Consider the following 20497-nt stretch of genomic DNA (forward strand, 5'->3'; position numbering starts at 1 on the left):
TGCAATATAAAAGGAGTGAACTTCATTGACAACTTCAATCTTTTCTGGAGTCAGAGGCAAATGTTTCAACAGGATGGCCACCACCCAAACAAACTTGGTTCAAGAGTGCTAAAGGACAATATCTACTTCTCCCTCAATCATCCTTCTGCAGTGTGTGCCAATCCACTCAACCTGAATGGCACACACACACACACACACACACCTGGATACAGTCTGAATGACCACAGGACTTCACTTCAGCACCTGAATTGACATGCGGTTGACACGTCACACAAGGACAATGATAACATCACTCAGCCACAACAACTTCTGCTCACAGACACAATCTCAGCTGAGCCCTGCCCACAGAGCTCACCACAGACAGACTGTGACATGCTAGAACTGCTCCAAGATTCAGCACCCAAGCACGACTTCCTGGAAAACAGCCAGGGAAACCAGGACAGCATATTACAGCCTCCGATAACACCAGAGCAACAGCCCCTCTCACCAGACACGCTACCTCTATCTCCAGCATCTCCACTTCTGTGCTTCTCAGAAAACATGGAAAAACTGGTGTATGCTGGAACCAAACTATCCCACTCTTTTGCAAACCCCCAGATATCAACCAAAAAACGGCAGGCCCTACAACCACCAAAGCCTGCGGGCCCAGATTCTGCCACGACGACAGGACAGGGTTCACACCCTCCTCCTTCTGCTCGAGGTGAACCAAAAACAACTGATGCCAACTCTGTGATGTGTCGGGTGCCTGCTATGATAACAGTAACTTTCTCAAATGTTTACAGAACAAGCGGGAACCCAGTGTACCTGTATCTTTCTCTATTGCTGTTCGATTACATGATAGAAAGTCTAAGGCCTTCAAAAGCCGTACAGCAAACCCATCTAATCTGGTGCCTATTACACGCCAAACTAAGATTGCTGTGGGGACAAAAAGTAAGACTGTTAAGTTAGCACTTTTAAACATACGCTGACTTAAAAATAAATAACTTCTAGTCAACGACTTAACCACATACAACCTGGATTTTATGTTTCTAAATGAAACTTGGCTAGAAGACAGCTACAGTGCAACAGTCCTCAATGAAACATCCCCTCCTAACTTTACTTTTATGAGTGTCTGCAGAGCGGGTGTTATGATGTTGGAAGGGTGAAGGGAATGAACCCAATCGCAGACAGTAGTCACAGAACACGGTTTATTATGTACAAAAACAGGAAAACAAAACCCACGAGGGGGCAAAACACAGACGGGACAAGGGATCGTAGGCTGACAAGACTAAACTATGACTTAACAATAAACAAACACTACTTCTAATAAACACTCACAATAACAAGACTTTCCACAAGGTACTCACATGTATGATAAACAATGAACCAACACAGGACAGCAAACACAAGGGGATTAAATAGGGAGACTAATGATAACATAACAGGTTACACAGGTAAAGCAATCATGACAAAACGAGGATAACAAGGAGGGCGGGGCTAGATGACGAGACAACACAAGCACATGGCCCAAACAATTGGCCATGCGCTTGTACACAAAACATGATTCTGTCATGATCCTGCCTTACGACCAGGGAAAATCAAGGACACTAATGCAGAATCATGACAGCGGGTAGGAGAGGTGGGGGAGTAGCTGCTCTTTTTAAAGATGTCTATCAATGTAAGCAACACATCATTTGGTAATTACCCGTCTTTCGAATATCTGGGTATTGTGTTAAAAGGTGCTCCACACATTTTACTTATCACTGTTTACAGGCCTCCAAAATACTCTTCAGCTTTTGTTGAGGACTTTACAGAACTGTTATCAACCATTTCCTCAGAGTTTGACTGTTTTGCTATTGCTGGAGATTTTAACATTCACATGGATAATGCAGAAACCAATATGGCAAAAGAAATCAAAACTGTTATAAAAACTTTTGATCTGACTCAGCATGTACACACAATTGTGGGCACACTCTAGATTTACTTATCAGTAAGGGTCTAAACATTTCATCGATTGTTATTAAGGATGTAGCACTGTCTGATCTTTCTGTATTTTCTTTGATATATTGATCTCTCCTGCCATTGAAGCTAGATCTGTGTCTGTCAAGAAGAGATGCTTAAATGAGAACACTAGTGTACTATTTATGAAGGCTATATCTTTAACACCAAGCATATCTGCTGACTCTGTTGATTTTCTCCTTGATTCTTTTAACTCAAAAGTTAAAAGTGTAATTTATGATATTGCTCCTGTGAAAGTCAGGAAGAGTGGTAGACAAAAAGCACCTTGGAGAAACTCAACATCAGTGCAAAATATGAAAAGACAATGCAGAAAAACAGAGCGCATGTGGCGGAAGACAAAACTTGTAGTCCATTATACCATCTACAAAGACACCATCCATGCTTTCAATATGGAACTAAGCAAAGCTAGACAGACTTTCTTCTCGAAATCTTTTTGCTACTGTAGAGAGACTGACAAACCCCCCAAGCCAGATTCCCAGTGAAATGCTCTCAGACAGCAAGTGCAGTGAGTTTGCTTCTTTCTTCTCTGAGAAAATCAATAATATCAGAAAGGTGATCAGCACATCCTTGAGTTGCACTGGGGTCAGACAGATCAGACCACAACCTGAGAAAGTAGTTACTATGTCTGATTTCAAAGAAATTGATGGCAAAATTTTGGAAGAAACCGTACAGCACCTTAAAACATCAACCTGCGCCCTTGACGCTCTTCCCACATCTTTCTTCAAAAGTGTGTTAAACAGCTTAGAAGCAGATCTCCTAGAAGTGGTAAATGCCTCACTTCTCTCTGGTAGTTTTCCAAACTCCCTGAAAACTGCAGTTGTCAAACCCCTCCTGAAAAAGAGCAATCTAGATAAGACTATATTAAGCAATATAGACCGATCTCAAATCTTCCTTTCATAGGCAAGATCATTGAAAAAGTTGTCTTCAATCAGCTGAACAAATTCTAAAGCTCAAATGGATACTTTGACAATTTTCAATCTGGTTTCCGATCGCATCACAGCACAGAGACAGCGCTCATAAAGATAATAAACAATATTCGCTTAAATACTGATACAGGCAAATTATCAGTGCTGGTACTACTCGACCTCAGTGCTGCATTTGACACTGTCGATCACAACATACTTCTTGACAGGCTGGAAAACTGGGTGGGGCTTTCTGGGATAGTCTTAAAATGGTTCAGGTCATACTTAGAATCGAGAGGTTATTATGTGAGTATAGGAGACCATAAGTCTGAGTGGACATCCATGACATGCGGAGTCCCTCAAGGCTCAATACTTGCGCCACTCCTATTCAACCTGTACATGCTTCCAATGAGCCAAATAATGAGAAAGAACCAAATCTCTTACCACAGCTATGCAGACGACACACAGATCTACTTAGCCCTATCGCCTAACGATTACAGCCCCATTGACTCCCTGTTCCAATGCATTGATGAAGTAAACAGTTGGATGTGCCATACTTTCTTCAGTTAAACAAAGACAAAACTGAAGTCATTGCGTTTGTAAACAAAGATGAAGTTCTCAAGGTGAATGCATACCTTCACTCTAGAGGTCAAACAACTAAAAATCAAGTCAGGAATCTTGGTGTGTCTCTAGAGTCAGACCTTAGCTTCAGTAGTCATGTCAAAGCAATAACTAAATCAGCATACTATCATCTGAAAAATATGTCAAGAATTAGATGCTTTGTTTCCAGTCAAGACTTAGAGAAACTTGTGCATGCTTTCATCACCAGCAGGGTGGATTATTGTAATGGACTCCTTACTGGCCTTCCCAAAAAGACCATAAGACAGTTGCAGCTCGTACAGAACGCTGCTGCCATTCTGAGCAGAACCAGAAAATATGAACATCACAACAGTCCTCAGGTCTTTACACTGGCTCCCAGTTACATTTAGGATTGATTTTAAAGTATTATTACTGGTATATAAATCATTTAATGGCCTAGGACCTCAATACATTGCAGATATGCTCACTGAATATAAACCCAACAGATCACTCAGATCATTAGGATCACATCAGCTAGAAATACCAAGGGTTCACTCTAAGCACGGCGAGTCCGCTTTTAGCCATTATGCTAGCCGCAGCTGGAACCAGCTTCCAGACGAGATCAGGTGTGCTCCTACTATAGCCACATTCAAATCCAGACTCAAAACACATTTGTTTAGCTTTGCATTTAATGAGCACTGTGCCACTGTTCGCCCGACTGTTTGTACTGTATTTTTTATTCTAAACTGTTTTAATTATTCTTATTTCTTTTGATTATTTACATTTCTATGTAAAGCACTTTGAATTACCATTGTGTATGAAATGTGCTATATAAATAAACTTGCCTTGCCTTGCCTTGTAATCGGTTGGAGCTAAATTTTCAGTAAAGTGGATCAGAGTTGCTTTGTTGTGAGCCATTGATGTAAGTGTTTACATTTATGTGAGGGTTAATGCCCGACGAGCTGTCCATTGTCAGGTATTAATGGACGACGGCGAGGCGTGAACCGTCCAACGCGCAGCGGAGCCACAGAAAAAATGTAACCCAACAGCTGGGTTTGTCCATATTTGACCCAAAGTTGGGTTGAAACAACCCAGCATTTTTTAGAGTGTAGTTTATAGTTTAATTAGTTTTATAATCGAAATCTAACGGTTTTAGAACTCCTTTAGGTGTCCTACATCACTTTTTAATGGCCACCCTGCAGCCAATCAGAATCGAGTATTCACCCAGACCATGGTATAAGTATATACAATACATGGCACACACACAGGCCTATATTTCTGGAGCATGTTGTAGACTAATTGAATCCAAGACTGTTTTACAATAGTAACTGTAAAGAATTGTTTCATAAGTGTTATGTTTTATTTTATTATTTACTGAAGTCATAACAGTCAATAAGTGTCTTGTGTTAAATTATTTCCGGTTTCTTTAAAATACTGGTATGGCAATCTTTTCAGCATATTTACATATTGTCAGCAGAGCTCATGTTTTAATGGTTTGTTATGCAATCAATGATTTAACAATTAGTTATTATAAAGTGGCCTACAGTATGGTCGACTCTACACTACAGTGAAGAAAATATTTTAAACAGCTGACAAGGTAGCATTAAAAAAAATACAGAGAGGTTTTGGGTCATTTCATCTCGTATTCATACAGTAGAAGTTAAGGAAGAGCAAACTATTGTCTTTATTAATTTAATGGTGAAACTCAGCAATATTTAGTAATACTCAGCAAAACAATAAAAATAAAAAAGACAGTAAGTTTTCTGTCTGCCATTTTCCCTATTGAATCAGGACATTTGGGTGTGATGACTTATTAGGGCCCATTTTATTTAATAGCCAAAAAGGCTTACGTTTATGTCACTGCGATGACGATGAGTCATGCTACTTTCTATAATGGGGTCAGAGTTTGGCTGGTTAGCATAGCCAACTGACATTAACTAAAAACCACAGAAGGAAACTTTTAAATCTTCAGAGCTAGCTCAGCAGATACAAATGCTCAACAATGCTCAGCCGCGGTGTTTATGAATCTCCAGACTTCCTTTTAGCTAACTAATCCTTATGCTCTTAGAGATACTCATATAATGTTTTCATGTCAAAAATTAACATTTATTTAATTTAAAAAAATTGTACTAGTAGTAAATATAAACACAATGCTCTCTAAAAGAGGTAATTTCCTTTAAAAATAAAAAATCACACCTATTGCGTTTGCATTTCCTTTGTGGCTGCAGACATTCTCCGAATAAAATACATATTTAGAGTGTAACATCCTCCCAATCTACAGCTGAACAAGAAAAAGAAAAGAAATGAGTCACACAAATATTTTTTTACAATTTTAATGGAACCTACACTCTATCAGAGGAGGCAGCAGAGTGCAAACATACCAATACAATGTTTTACGAAAATTACAGAGGAATACATCCTGCATGTTGATCTATTTAAATCTCAAAAAACAGACTCATAAAAAGATAAGCAAAGCTCAATTTGTTACAGTATTACTTGTTAATAGTATGTATAAACAAAGAAAAATAAAGAAAGAGGATGTGGAGTCTGAAACCATGTTTTCAATTCCTTTTTTGTAACACTAAACCCAGACAACTTGGGATGATTCACTCTTACAACCACCACGAAAAAGCAGAATTGCTGATGTAACAAAATCAACAGCATTTTACAAAAACATATTTTTTTTAAATGATGACAAAGTCTCCTCAATCAAATGGATGCTAAAATAAATTTGCTGATGTATTAGATAATGCCATGCTTTTAAAAATGAGAACATGGAAAGGTTCGATTATAATATCACTCAGTTCCTTTCCAATTCCAAATAAAAACAACCATCACTTCTCCTCGTTCATGTCATTTGCTCTCTTTTCAGGCCATGACAGAGAAGTATGAGGTATTCTCACTGTCAACTGAGCTGAATGATCCAGGCCTGCGGATGGTTGATCCCCGACCGTTTGCCCATCCTGCTAATCCGAGGCAGCCCTGGGGTCCTAAAGCAGCCTTGCACATATGGGCGAGCTCACGCCGGAATTTTACCCCCACAAGGCCATAGAGAAGTGGATTCAAAGCGCAATGTGCCAGGCCCAGGCTTTCAGTCACCAGAACGCCCACATCCAGCACCTTGTTCAGCCCACAGCTTTTGACAATGACCCCGAGTGTCTGCAGACTGTCGGTAAGCCGCAGGGCATTATAAGGTGCCCAGCTGACCACAAACACAATAACCAATGAGACGATGAGCCTCATAGAGCGTCGTTTCTGCCTGCGCGTGGCGTGGCACAGTGCTTTGAAAATGCGAAGGTAGCAATACAGCATGACCAGTAGGGGAAGTATGAATCCAAGAATCAAGCTAACCAGCTGCATGCCGATCTGCCATTGCTGGGAGCTCTCTTGTGAATACACTACCTGGCACATCCTCCTATTCATTCCATATATTTCCACCACTTCACGGTAGAGCATGTCGACCATGGCCAATCCAAAGCAGACGACCCAGATGATGGCGCAGGCCAGCTGAGCGTGGCAGGTCTTGCGTCTCCAGCTGATATTGATGGCGTGTACGATAGCCAAGTATCGATCAAAGCTGATGCAGGCCAGGAATAGCACGCCACAATAGACATTTAGCGAGAACACCGTTCCAGCTAATTTACACATGAACACGCCAAACACCCACCCGTTGATCCACTCGACAGCGAAAAATGGCAAAGTGACAGCCAGAAGGAGGTCAGAGATGGCCAAATGGAGCAGGAAGGTGTCTGTCAGTGAGAAGGAGCAGGGACTGTGTCGAGACTGCCGATAGCGGCGGATCACACACAGCACTAGAATGTTACCAACAAGCGCCAGGATAAAGACTAGGATGTAAGCTATAGGGGCAAAGCGACCAAGAAACTCCCATGTTTCCTTCAGACTGCAGGGGGCTGCAACGGCATCTCCATGGGGATCGTCTCCATAGCTAGAACTGTTTCCGTAGTCATAATCTGTGTACTGTATAACAGAGCAAAAGACTTTTCAATATTTTGTACTGACTATATTTTCAATATTTTTTATACCAACTATCACTCACCCCATAGTCGTCTGTGGATGCTGTGATGTTCTTCATGATGTTCTTCAGAGAAGTGAGACATACAAGTAAAACAGTGGGCACGAGATTCACTCGTCTCTCACGCTATCTTGTCTATATGTCTCTCCTTTCTTTTGGGAAAATGTCAGTAGAGAAAGAAAGAGGGATAGAGAGCGAGAAGTCAGACCACAGAAACTTAATCCTACACTTTCGTATAACCACTGCAAAGGGGAACTGAAGGGTGCGTAAACAGAGAAATAAAACTCATTCGGTTAAAAATAAACATTGAAATCCCCAATTTGCTGAGGGCAGACATAATCCAAAAGTTTCTTGAAAACACTTTGCAATTTCGTAAACTCAACAAACAAAAAGGACAGTTGACAGGTTAGTAAACCTGAATGTTTGTAAAAAAAACTTTTTATGAAAAATGTTGGGTAATTTTATGGTGCAAAAGCGGGAATAGTATAGTACAACTAGAGGGAACTGAAAGTGCTGAAAATTGACATTGCATAAGTTTGCCATATGCAATGAAACATAACATAAAATTATAAAAAATATTTTTTTCTGTTATGTTCCATTAAGATATGTATTTTATATTGTATTTTTGGTAGAGGTGGAGTTTGAAGAAAAAAAAATAGTAATTAAAAGAGTAGAGTTTTTCTTAGAGTCATTAAAAAGACAGGGATTGGATTACTTGAATCAAGGCTGAATGGAAAATAGAGAAAATAGGTAACGCTTTAGATTACAGCCCGGAAAGTACTGCGTAATTACAATGAAATTACAGTGTAACTTTCGGTAATTACAGTGTACCTATAAAGTACTTATGTGTAAGTATAGGGGAACAATATGTAAAGTCTTGGGAATAAAGGGGTAACAACCAGGAAAATACTGCGTAATTAAAACTAAATTACAGTGTAACTTTCGGTAATTACAGTGTACCTATAAAGTACGTACGTGTAAGTATATAGGGGAACAATGTAAAGTTTTGGAATAAAGGGGTAACAACCAGGAAAAAAAAAATGTTATTTAGGCAAATTATTTATACTGTAAGTATTTTAGAACTACGGGGTACTTATACTATAATACAATCTTACTTTTGGGAGCAATTTAGCGAGTAGGCTACATACACCTTTTTGTAATAATAGTGTATACAAATACATAAAGGCTTTTTTCAAATTATGGGGTAGCCTATATATCAGTGCATTTACAAAGTAGGTTAATTTGTTTTTATTGCAAAGGTGCACTGATTAAGTTGTTTCAAGGCAAGTAAAACTACAACTTTTTTTTTTTTTTAAATGCTGGGGAAATATACTCTTGTTTCTTGTAGTTACAGGGTAAGTATGACATAGCGGGCCGTAAATTAAAGTGGTGCTTCTTACCCTCTTGTTTCATGTAGTTACAGGGTAAGTATGACATTGCGGGCCGTAAATTAAAGTGGTGCTTCTTACCCTCTTGTTTCATGTAGTTACAGGGTAAGTACAATAAAAACACATGTATGCACACAATCTGATATCACTTGGAAAACTTTATTTGAAAAACAACTTATTTCAAAAAAGATTTACAACATATTACACTTATTATTCTTTATTCCTTTTTTAAAATCAACTTTTCATTTCAAATACTAAAGTCCTGACAGAAAGTATACATTTTTGCATGGCTTCCTACTTCCTCCTCCTCCTCTTGTTCCTCTTCTTCTTTTTCTATCATTCCACTGATTAGCCTAATCTTAAGAATGAGTCTTTTGCTATTCTGTATTATGTATTAAAAGAAAATACAGTACACCCAGAAATGTTCTCGTAATTTACTCATCTTTTCGCTACCGACCAACTGTCACCAGCGTCCAGCGAGTGCATGAGAGTCGGCTTGGCTTCGTGTTTGGTGAAGCTTCACGCGTTCATTACGTTCTCGCGGGAGTTAGATGTGAAACTCGCGCGAGAACTGCCATCTCTGTTTTTCTGTATTGTTTGTTTTTCATTATTATTATGTGTTATTGTTTGTATTTTGTTGTGAGCATTAATAAAAAAATAAAAAAATCGACATTCGGTTTCTCGGCGCGCTTACGTCACGCGTGTCAAGCGTGAACTCAACCCTCTCATGCACGCGCAAGTGACAGTTGGTCGGAACGGAAGCGATAGTCTTTAAAATGTTTAAATATTTGGTATTTTTCTTACAAACACTTATCGTCTCACTTCAGAAGACATTGATTCATCCATTGGGGTCGTATGGATTACTTTAGTTATTGCTGTATGTGCTGTTTGATGTCAACTTTTAGGAACACATGGGCTTGCATTATGCATTCACAGAGATTATATATTTTTCTAAAAAAAAAAATTGTGTTAATCTGAAGAAGGAAATTCATATACATCTCGGATGACATGAGGGTAAAAGATGAGTAAATGGTGAGGACATTTCTGTACTGTATTTTCTTTTAACACATAATACAGAATCCTTCTTAAGATTTATCAGTGGAAAGAAAGAAGAAGAGGAACAAGAGGAGGAGGAAACCAAGCAAGAGAAAGTGTTGTAAATCCGTTTTAAAATAAGTTGTTTTTCAAATAAAGTTTTCCAAGTGATATCAGATTGTGTGTTTACATGTGTTTTTATTGTACTTACCCTGTAACTACATGAAACAAGAGGGTAAGAAGCACCACTTTAATTTACGGCCCGCAATGTCATACTTACCCTGTAACTACATGAAACAAGAGTATATTTCCCCAGCATTTAAAAAAAAAAAAAAGTTGCAATAGTTTTACTTGCCTTGAAACAACTTAATCAGTGCACCTTTGCAATAAAAACAAATTAGCCTACTTTATAAATGCACTGATATATAGGCTACCCCGTAATTTGAAAAAAGCCTTTATGTATTTGTATACACTATTATTACAAAAAGGTGTATGTAGCCTACTCGCTAAATTGCTCCCAAAAGTAAGATTGTATTATAGTATAAGTACCCCGTAGTTCTAAAATACTTAATAGTTTGCCTAAATAATTTTTTTCCTGGTTGTTACCCCTTTATTCCAAAACTTTACATTGTTCCCCTATATACCTACACGTACGTACTTTATAGGTACACTGTAATTACCGAAAGTTACACTGTAATTTAGTTTTAATTACGCAGTATTTTCCTGGTTGTTACCCCTTTATTCCCAAAACTTTACATATTGTTCCCCTATACTTACACATAAGTACTTTATAGGTACACTGTAATTACCGAAAGTTACACTGTAATTTCATTGTAATTACGCAGTACTTTCCGGGCTGTAATCTAAAGCGTTACCAGAAAATATTAGTATTTGTTGCAATTCATATCAAAACCAAAAGATTATCATACTGCAGTGCAACTTTTGTGTGTATATATTTCATTTAAAAAAAATTTAACAACATATAAAATATATATTAAACATTTTCAAATATACATAAAAAAACACTAATCTATTTTTTAAAGACTGAGTTGGATCAGAGTAACTGTAGAAGTAGAAGTCTCGTACCTGTCCTCTCTGTGCTGTCTATTCAGTGTTTGCCTGGCCCAGATCAGATGGTGGTATGATTTCTTCTGAAAATGTTCAGGAAACATGCTTATCTTGGTGCTTCCTGACTTTTTTTTCTCTCTTCCCTTTTTGCTCTCTGTCTCTGCTAAGTATGTTATACTTATACCAAAAATGCTTTTACAGCACTTACTTTTTAAACATCATATGTAGGCTAATATATAGTAAGTGCCTGTAAAAGCATTTTTGGTTAAAATTTGTTTTTTGTTGTTTTTTCCCTGTAATGATATTTTTATCAGTCTTTTCCTGCTAATAAGCAGTAAACTGATGCTCTCCGTCTGTTCTAAATAAATTAGTGATACATGATGATTTGTTGTTTAGACTATTTATAGATGATTTTTGACCAAACAAACTTGGATGTTATATTTGTGAGGATTTTTTCAACAAGCTATAAGTGTCACAATCCTCAAGTGACTAGTCACCTCAGAACACTACATTTCCCATAATCAATCACACACCTGCACATACTTCACAATCATTCACACTTGCCATTATCACCTTCATCAGCTCCACTTTTTACGCCTGCTTCACACACTCATCAGGGTCTGGTCCCGTCGTTCAACACTGAACTTCTACCTGATTACCAACTTGCCTGTGCATTGTACTGTCCCGTCCTTTGTCTCTTTCAGTCTTCTGTGAGTCATTGTCTGCAAGTCTTCAGTCCTCCAGCCAATTCCCTTCACTACCTGCAAAAGATAAGACTTGATACATCAGGCATCAAATATGCCAGTATTAAAATCATCACGGTCTGCAATCCAGAGACTTACCTGCTAAATTAATGTGTCTCATTCACCGCAATCAACCAGAGTTTGAAATGTTAGGTCCTTTACAACATTACAGCCTCTAAGCATTTCTCAGCAGGCAAGTATAGACAATGTTTTTTTCACACTCTTAAATCACACTCACAGTGTTGCATGTTGTTTTCTAATGAGGGTACTGTCACAGTATAATTGTTTTTCCATTTATTCCACTCTCTATTCTCAGGAGCAAGAATACATTGTAACACAGACCCAATAATGTATTTTGACTTTATAAAATTAATCTCTTAAACCATCTGGTTAAGCCAGTGGTGTAGTTGTTCACATGTTTACTGGAATTAGTGCACAACCTAATTTTCACTGAACTACTCTGATGTGTGTTGACGCCTTCTCTGAATGTTAACCACATCCTACATGGCCACATAGGCCTGTTATAAATGCAAAAGAGTAAAGCACATATAGCAGCCAGATTTTACTATAACATATGGGCATACTGTATAGGCTATGATCTCTATTTAAAAAAATAAAAAAATAAAAAATACTGCATCTGCTTACAATTCCAAACCGAGCAATGGCTACATGGTAAAAAAAAAAAAAAAAAAGATACATATATTTCTTTCATATTCAATTGAGTTTTCAAAATTGTGGTTTAGATTCAGTTCACAACATCTATCATTGTGCAGCTAAAACCAGAGCAGTGTTTTTTTAAATGTTTTAATTAGGCTAATTAGCCTAATATTTTCAGTTTAACGTGTTAAATATTATTTAACCCAATTAAGCATGCATCATATGATCAGCCACACTCACCTCTAGGTGCTTTTCTAAACCAGCTGAGGCCGATGAATGTGATGCGGCGAGAACCACAGGAGGTTTGCGTGTTCAAGGTTCTCCGCCTGGCCTGTTTCTGATCCTGTCAGTAACGTTTTAGTCTCAATGATTAAGACACGCAGAAGCAGGTGTACTGTAAGTATAATTGCGAAAATAAATGTATCGAGAGGATACCAAATGTTTTAACTAGTATTTTCTTATTGTGAAAATGAATGAGCAAAATAAACTTAGTGGGGAAAAATGTACTGACAGCTTTCATTCAAACATCTATACTAATCTAATGTAATGTCCCTGAAGGAAGGAACGGAGACGTTACGTCAGTGACTAATGTATTGGGATCTCGTCTGAGAGCCCAATCACCTTCAAGTGGTAACAAAACAAACCAATGGACACTGGCGAATGAGATTTGCATCGCAAACCACTCGCTGCGCTGTGGGTATATAAAGGAAAGCGGGCAGGACTTAGCCTACTCATTAAGTTTTCGCTGAGGAGCTGAGCCAGTGCCTGGTTGCTCAGCGGTGGACATAGGGACAGTGGTGATGGGGCGTTACATTAGTAACTAGACATTTCCCATCAGTCAGTCACATACAGTACAACGTTATGTCAATGACTGGCGTATTGGGATCCCTAAGAAAGAATGCCACAACTGCTGTGCCATCAAGCACCCCTTGTAAGCTGCTTAATCCCCCCGGACCTGTTGGGGTGGAAAGAATATCAATCACTCGATCGCTGTTCCTTACGGTGAAACTATTGGATAACACTTGGAAAGCATAGCTATTCCAAATGTAAAGGGACACTACGGGGGCCACACCCTGCCCGCAGGGAGGTAACATGTGGAGTTACACATGGACTGACCACTGGGCAATGCTACATAAGGAAGGTGTCAGTGGTAGATCCTGCCTTGTTATGGTGGAGTCAATACCAAGCAGAGGCGTCAGAGTGGGCTCTGCTAAGGGAAAGACACGGGCTCGCTGATAGGGAAGCCGTATCGTGGAAGAATACACTTTTGGGATCACAGGTGAAACTGCCGAAGGGTGCAGGAGGAACTCCAACAAGGGTTCGCCAGCCGGGGAACTCGCCTGGGGAGCGGATTGGAGCTCATATCCTGTCCTGAGATGGAAATTGCGCTGCAAGTGAGACACCAAGCCAGCCTCCCCGCATATTACCTGTTTGTAGTCAACAAACAGGAAGAAATTGTAGGAGATCTCGCAAATCTCGCAAATGCTGGGTGTTTCCCAGCCCGCAGCTCTACAAATGTCTGCAAGCGAGGCGTCATGCCAATGCCCAGGAGGTGGCATCACTCCGAGTGGAGTGAGCTCTCACCCCAAGGGGGCACTGCTCGTCATGTGACTGGTACGCCAAGATGTTGGCATCCACGATCCAATGGGCCAACCTCTGCTTAAAGACAGCCTTTCCCTTCTACTGTCTTCCAAAGCAAACAAAGATCTGTTCCAAGGTCCTATGCGTGCGGTCCACGTACAAGCGCAAAGCGTGAATGGGACACAGCAACGCAAGGGCTGGTTCTGTCTCCTCCGGTGGCAGCGCTTACAAGTTCACCAACTGGTCCCTAAAAGGAGTGGTGAGAACTCTGGGCACGTATCCAGGATTACATCAGAGTTGGCCGGCCTGAATTCCAGGCACGTTTCATTGACCAAAAACGCCTGCAGGTCCCCGACCCTCTTAATTTAAGTGAATGCAGTCAGGAGCACTGTCTTAAGAGACAGGATCTTAATCTCAACTGACTGTAAAGGCTCAAAGGGAGCTCTCTGTAGGGCCGTTAAGACCAGAGAGAGCGCCCAAGAGGGGATGAGGCGAGGTCAAGGAGGATTAAACCTCCTCGCGCCTTTCAGGAACCTGATGACCAGGTCGTGCTTTTTTTAAATGTTTAAACACTTTTAAAAGGTTTGCAGGTGCTTCTGGTAGCCGTAGCCGTAACTGACATCGACTGTTAGCTACAGTAGCTGCTACAGGCTGTGATAAGAGGTAAAGGTGGCTAAATGATAAAAAGTTCAACAAAACTGCTATCGTGGCTTCAATCAGGCAAGAGAAGTGTGGATCAGGAGGAGAATGTTTAAGCACAATAACTGAAGAGGACGAGAGTGAACCGAGCACAGGTGCTAACAGTGGCTACTTTGATAGCGCCGGTGAAGTCCCCAGAGCATCTGCTAACAGCAGCAAACGGTACAATACAGTGAGAAGTTATGACCCTGATAAGAATGTAAATACCTTGAAATGCAATGTAAGTCGCTTTGGATAAAAGCGTCTGCCAAATGCATAGATGCAAATGACTCGAATTACATCATATTTGGATTTATTTGGAGCGGGAAAGAGAAAATGCCCAGGGTGCAGTGTGTGGTATGTTGCAAAGTTAAACCATCACATCTCAAACGGCATCTTGCGACTAAACACATGACACTTTTTTTTAAAACGAAAACATGATGAACTGAAGCAAAGTCCACTAGGGCTGCACGATTAATCGCAATTTGCATGAATTCGCACTTAAATCGAGTTGGCTTATCACAATTTTGAAATTGCAAAGGCTGCGATAATTTTTTTATGCGCAGCTTGTCATTGATGTACGGCTCTTTAAACGCTGCCCCATCTGAAAGCACTGTGTGTTTGAGTCACTTATAACATGCATTTGAAAACACAATACATGCAAACCTCTTTCCAAAAATGAGAAGCATTTATGAACCTCTTGTCCAACAAAATACAACATTTAATAACATTCTTTTACTCCAAACTCACTTCATAATGACAGTTGAGCATCCTTCTGAGATTATGTGGCTTCTTACACAGAATAAGGCAGTCCTGTGTTTATTAATCATGTTTAATCAATCAAAGCGTTTCAATCTTCTGTTTATTCAGCTACAGCGATAGTATGATGCCCGATAGGGATTTCCTGGAATGATATACTTCTGCGATGGGGCAGATTTGGCATGTCTGCGTGAGAGCGCTCTCCGGATTTCAGAAGGAGCAGCATTTACTACTGATCACATCAGCCGTCCTGCACCGACAAGCTGCGCATAAAATAATCGCCAAATCGCACAGTTTCATTGAGATTAATCGTGCAGCACTAAAGTCTACCATTCAATTCTGTGATGCACCCAATATCAAAGCACAGGAAGCTACATATCGTGCCAGCCTCCGGATTGCCAAAATCTATAAACTGCACACAATTGGGGAACAACTGTGTCTACCTTTAGCCAAAGAGATGACACACATCATGTGTGGAGACAAAACTGACAAACAGTTAAACTTGTTGCAAACGATAATGTGTCACGAAGAATAAAAGACATGGCTGACAATATTAAAAAGACACTGATTGAGTGCATTAAAAACAGTTGAAATTTTGCCATCCAGTCGAGACTACAGATGTGAAATGATGATATGAAATAATGATACAGATATAAAAATGATGATGCAGCTCAGGAGAACTTTATGTTCTGCCAGTCACTTGAGACCAGAACTACAGCAGAGCACATATTCCAGGTACTCGACACGTTTATAAGAGAATGGGCTGGAGTGTGTACAGACAGTGAGAGGGCTATGACAGGTCATCACAGTGGAGTAGCAGGTCGCATCCGAAAGGTGGCACCTGAGATCCGCTGGACTCCCTGCAGCATCCATCGTGAGGCCCTGGCAGTGACGAAGATGTCTGTGCTGGACTCTGCTGTGAAAACTGTGAACTTCATTAAGGTCAGACCAGAGAATGCTCTCTTATTTTGTGTGCTTTGCGAGGAAATAGGCAGTGAGCATGTCCAACTCTTGCTTCATACTGAAGTAAGGTGGCATTTAAGAGGAAATGTACTTTCGAGGCTTTCCGAATTGCACAAAGAGGCCCAGATGTTCTTTTAGGACACAAACTTCCCCATGTCACACCTTTTCGAGGATACTGTGTGGCTCAGTCAGCTGGCATACTTGTCTGACATTTTTTCACGTTTAAACGAACTGAATTTGGGACCACAGGGACTCTCCATCAATGTCTTTGACGTGCAGAACACATATTCAAAGCACTGCTGAAAAAGTTAGTTATTTGAAATCAAAGTCACTGCAGGTGATGTGTCAGCCTTCCCTGCTTTGGAGAGTTTTCTGTCTGACAATGACCTGACGCTTGATGATGGAATCAGGGAGAACATCACTGCACACCTCGTGTCACACAGACAACAGTTCCATGATTATTTCCCAGTAATGCCTGAAGCTGAAGCTAGATGAGATATTTCAGCATCGACACCTCTCAAATGGCTTCAGAGGACTTAAATGTTGGTGTGCAGGAGAGTTTAATAGAGTTGTCTTGTGACGAAACATTTCAGAAAGCAGACATTGTTGGATAAAGCAGCACAGTGAATACCCTGTGCTTTCCGACAAGGCCATGCGCTTTCTCCTTCCTTTTGTGACCACGTATCTGTGCAAGAAATGCTTCTCTTCATCAGTTGTCATAAAAACAAAGTATAGAAGCAGGGTGGATGCTGAGCCAAACCTGACTGAAGCTGACCTCCATTGACCCAGACATCACAGGACTGTGTTCACAGAGGCTTGCGCACCCATCACATTAAGCTCATGTAAGTTGTCATCAACATGATGTGTGTGTGTTTTTATTAATTACAGTTGTTGATCCCAATGCTCTTCCTCACTTTGTTTTATTCTTATTCTTTCTTTCATCCTTCCTCCCTCGTGGATTGTGTCAACTACCGCTGGGGGCAGGCCACTTAAGTCCTACGTGTCCAGGAGACCACACGTGGAGGTTCCAGAGGTCTGGACGTGGGTGCCATCTGGTGCAATACATCTTGGGGTGAACGCATTTGAAAAGGCGTTTCTGCATTAGCATTTTGAGCTTGTGAAGGGCCCGATTCAAAACACACAGACCCAAGATTGGTCAAAACCCACCGCCTTTCTTGGGGCTGTGTCACCTTCATAACAGGAACGAAGGTGGAGGCCGCCGGCGGACGCCCTCAGTGACGATTAGGCGGGAGGACTGCCGGAGGCAGGGTGGAAGCAGCGGGAGACCGCCGGGGCAGGATGTGTTTTATCGCCTCCATCTGCTTCTGTACTGCCGAGAACTGCTGGGCGAAGAGGTCGAGAAATTTTGCTCCTGGACCACAAGTGTGGACATCTTCTACCCAAGGGACTGCGCAGTGACTTTTGTCACCCGGAGGGTGAGATCCGTTGCTGTGCACAGTACCTGCATCAACTCTGTGTCAGAAATAGCTACACTTGTGCAGCTCTCTGAGTGCCTTGGACTGGTATACTTGCTTGGAGACCCATGGCATGCAGGCTGGAGGTGGCTTATTCGGTAGCGCTGTAAGCCTTGGCAGCGAGCGGCCGAGAAATTACAGGCCCTGGATGAGAGATGCGGGTGACCCCACCAGGTGGCAGCATTTTGCAGGTTTCACCTGGGGAATCTCCCATACCATTTGGGCAGAAAAATGTGCCTTCCACGACTTTGTGATCTCCTCATGCACAGGCTAATTTCAATAGTTAATTTCATAACATTTTAATTAAATGATATGAATTAAATAGCTCATAAACATACTTTATCAGTAGAAAAACAAAATAGGCTATTGAATTGAACCTTTTTTCAGAGAATAGACAAATGACTATTATACAATATATTAATGGACAATTTTAAGTTGATAATTACTTAATATTATATTTATTAGGTTTAGCGATGACTGATCACAAATTATTAATAAATTACCATACTGACAGATATTTGTGACCTGCAATGAATCAGTCTACCACAGATCAGCAATATCTCTTTTTCCTATTGCACATAAGCAGGAACTGAATGTCTGAGACACAACATAAGTAACTTGTGGGAGACTGACATAATTTATAACAGCAAAATATAAGGAGATAATGGATGTTTGCTCTGTATTTTGACTTACCCATATACAAATAATATATTAATTCAAGTGACACTCTTTTAGCAACATAACAACAATCTTATCTCCTTCATCAATTATTATTTACTTATTTTTTATTTTGTCATTGTCATTATTTTTGCACCTCAGATGTAATAAAGAAAAAGATTCAGAAATGTCCGCATAATTGTACATTTTAACGGTTGCTTATGCACCTGACCTCAGAGCTTCTTGTTTCTAATACTAATGAAACAAGAGTGGTGTTTCATATCCGTTACTTGATCCCTGTCTAAAACATTTGAAACTGTGGAGTGTGATTTTGACTGAATGGTTGTGCAACATATTTTCAGGAATTGTGCAATCATGTGGCCTCTGCACGTCTGTATGCGGTAGTGATGATTAGCATGAGAGAGCAACAACAAACTCTAGAATTTGCACAACACTATTAAAATATTAATTTAAAACTATAGAAAACACTCTGCTGAGTAATGTATAGGCTACTATATGTGACCCTGGATCACAAACCAGTCGCAAGTAGCATGGGTATTTGTGAAAATAGCCATTGCATGGGTCAAAATGATCGATTTTTGTTTCATGCCAAAAATCATTAGGATATTAAGTAAAGATGGGCATGAAGATATTTTGTAAATTTCCTACGGTAAACACATAAAACATTTATTTTTGTGAGTGAATGCAGCACAATCGTGAACATAAATGGACAACTTTAAAGGCGATTTTCTCAATGTTTCGATTTTTTGCACCCTCAGATTCCAGATTTTCAAATAGGTGTATATCGGCCAAATATAGTTTTTTTTTCAACAAACCATACATTAATGGAAAGCTTATTTATTCAGCTCAATGAGATTTGAAAAAACATTTACCCATGTGACTGGTTTTGTGGTCCAGTGTCACACACACACACACACACACACACACACACACACACACACACACACACACACACACACACACACACACACATATATATATATAATATATTTCTTCTTTTCACATAGGGCTAAATAAATTCCTTTTAAGTTAAATACAAAAATACAGTTCTTCATAACTAGAACAGTAAAACGTATGGAATTTCCTATTCTCAGATGACTTTGGGTGTTTCTTTTTAAAAAGATAATTTACTTAAGGGGCAGGAGGGTGATTAAAGTATTTATACAAGCTAACTTCACCGGCGCAGGTAAAGAGGCAAAAACTTAGTTAGTGTTACAGCAGTGCAGTGCAGGACTTTAAATAAGAAAACCAGAGACATGCCCTGATGTGTCAACAATCAAGTCAAACAGTTCAACAGATTCACTGCACTATTATAAAACCGTACGTCTCCTTCTATTCTTTGTTCTAACATGCACTTAGATGTCTAAAGCATGTAACATTAGCATTCTAAGATGTTATCTGATCCACCAAATCACTTGATGTTTCATTAAACAAAGTTCGGGAGGAACACATTCAAATAATCAATCCAATGAATTTGTCATCAACAATCATCATGACTATCCCATCAGCATGAGAAGAAGCATATATAGGCACTCAGTCGACTCACCTACATTCCTTGACAGTTTTTCAGCACCCCTCCACCACCCCGACACCTCACTCTTGGCTTGTTCCTTCCACAGCCAGGGGAGTACTCTGGGTTTGGGGAAAATACAGAGCCTGGAGCCCTCTCCTCGGACAGCACGCCAAACATTATTCTAACTGACTTATTTGTAAGTGTGAACTCGTGAAACTCAGGTTATTGTATTTGTGTATACTCTGCTACTGCAGGCTATATGCATATGCACACCCCCTAATGACTTTTTAATGAAAATGCACGCAGACCTATTCTGAAAACGCTTTCAAACACATCAGTCTTTACTTAGCAGTATCATCCTTAAATTTCAACATGAACATGCAACATGTGACATTTGACTAAGCCATGCATTCTTCCCTAAAAATCTTTTGTGCAAAGAATACATTA

The 20497-nt window shown here is 39.9% G+C and overlaps 1 protein-coding gene across 1 annotated transcript; it reads right to left on the reverse strand.

Moving 5' to 3' along the window:
• Positions 1 to 5784: 5784 nt before the first annotated feature.
• Positions 5785 to 20107, reverse strand: cxcr3.2 (chemokine (C-X-C motif) receptor 3, tandem duplicate 2). The gene is made up of 5 exons (XM_079625979.1): positions 20084 to 20107; positions 11671 to 11764; positions 11022 to 11086; positions 7537 to 7664; positions 5785 to 7457 (listed from the first exon to the last, which is right to left on the reverse strand). The coding sequence occupies exons 4-5, from the start codon at positions 7570 to 7572 to the stop codon at positions 6348 to 6350; spliced, it is 1146 nt and encodes a 381-aa protein (XP_079482105.1). The 5' UTR covers positions 7573 to 7664; positions 11022 to 11086; positions 11671 to 11764; positions 20084 to 20107; the 3' UTR covers positions 5785 to 6347.
• Between the last annotated feature and the right edge of the window lie 390 nt (positions 20108 to 20497).

This window comes from Phoxinus phoxinus (assembly GCF_949152265.1).
Source record: "Phoxinus phoxinus genome assembly, chromosome: 10".
NCBI classification, from domain to species: Eukaryota; Metazoa; Chordata; class Actinopteri; order Cypriniformes; family Leuciscidae; genus Phoxinus; species Phoxinus phoxinus.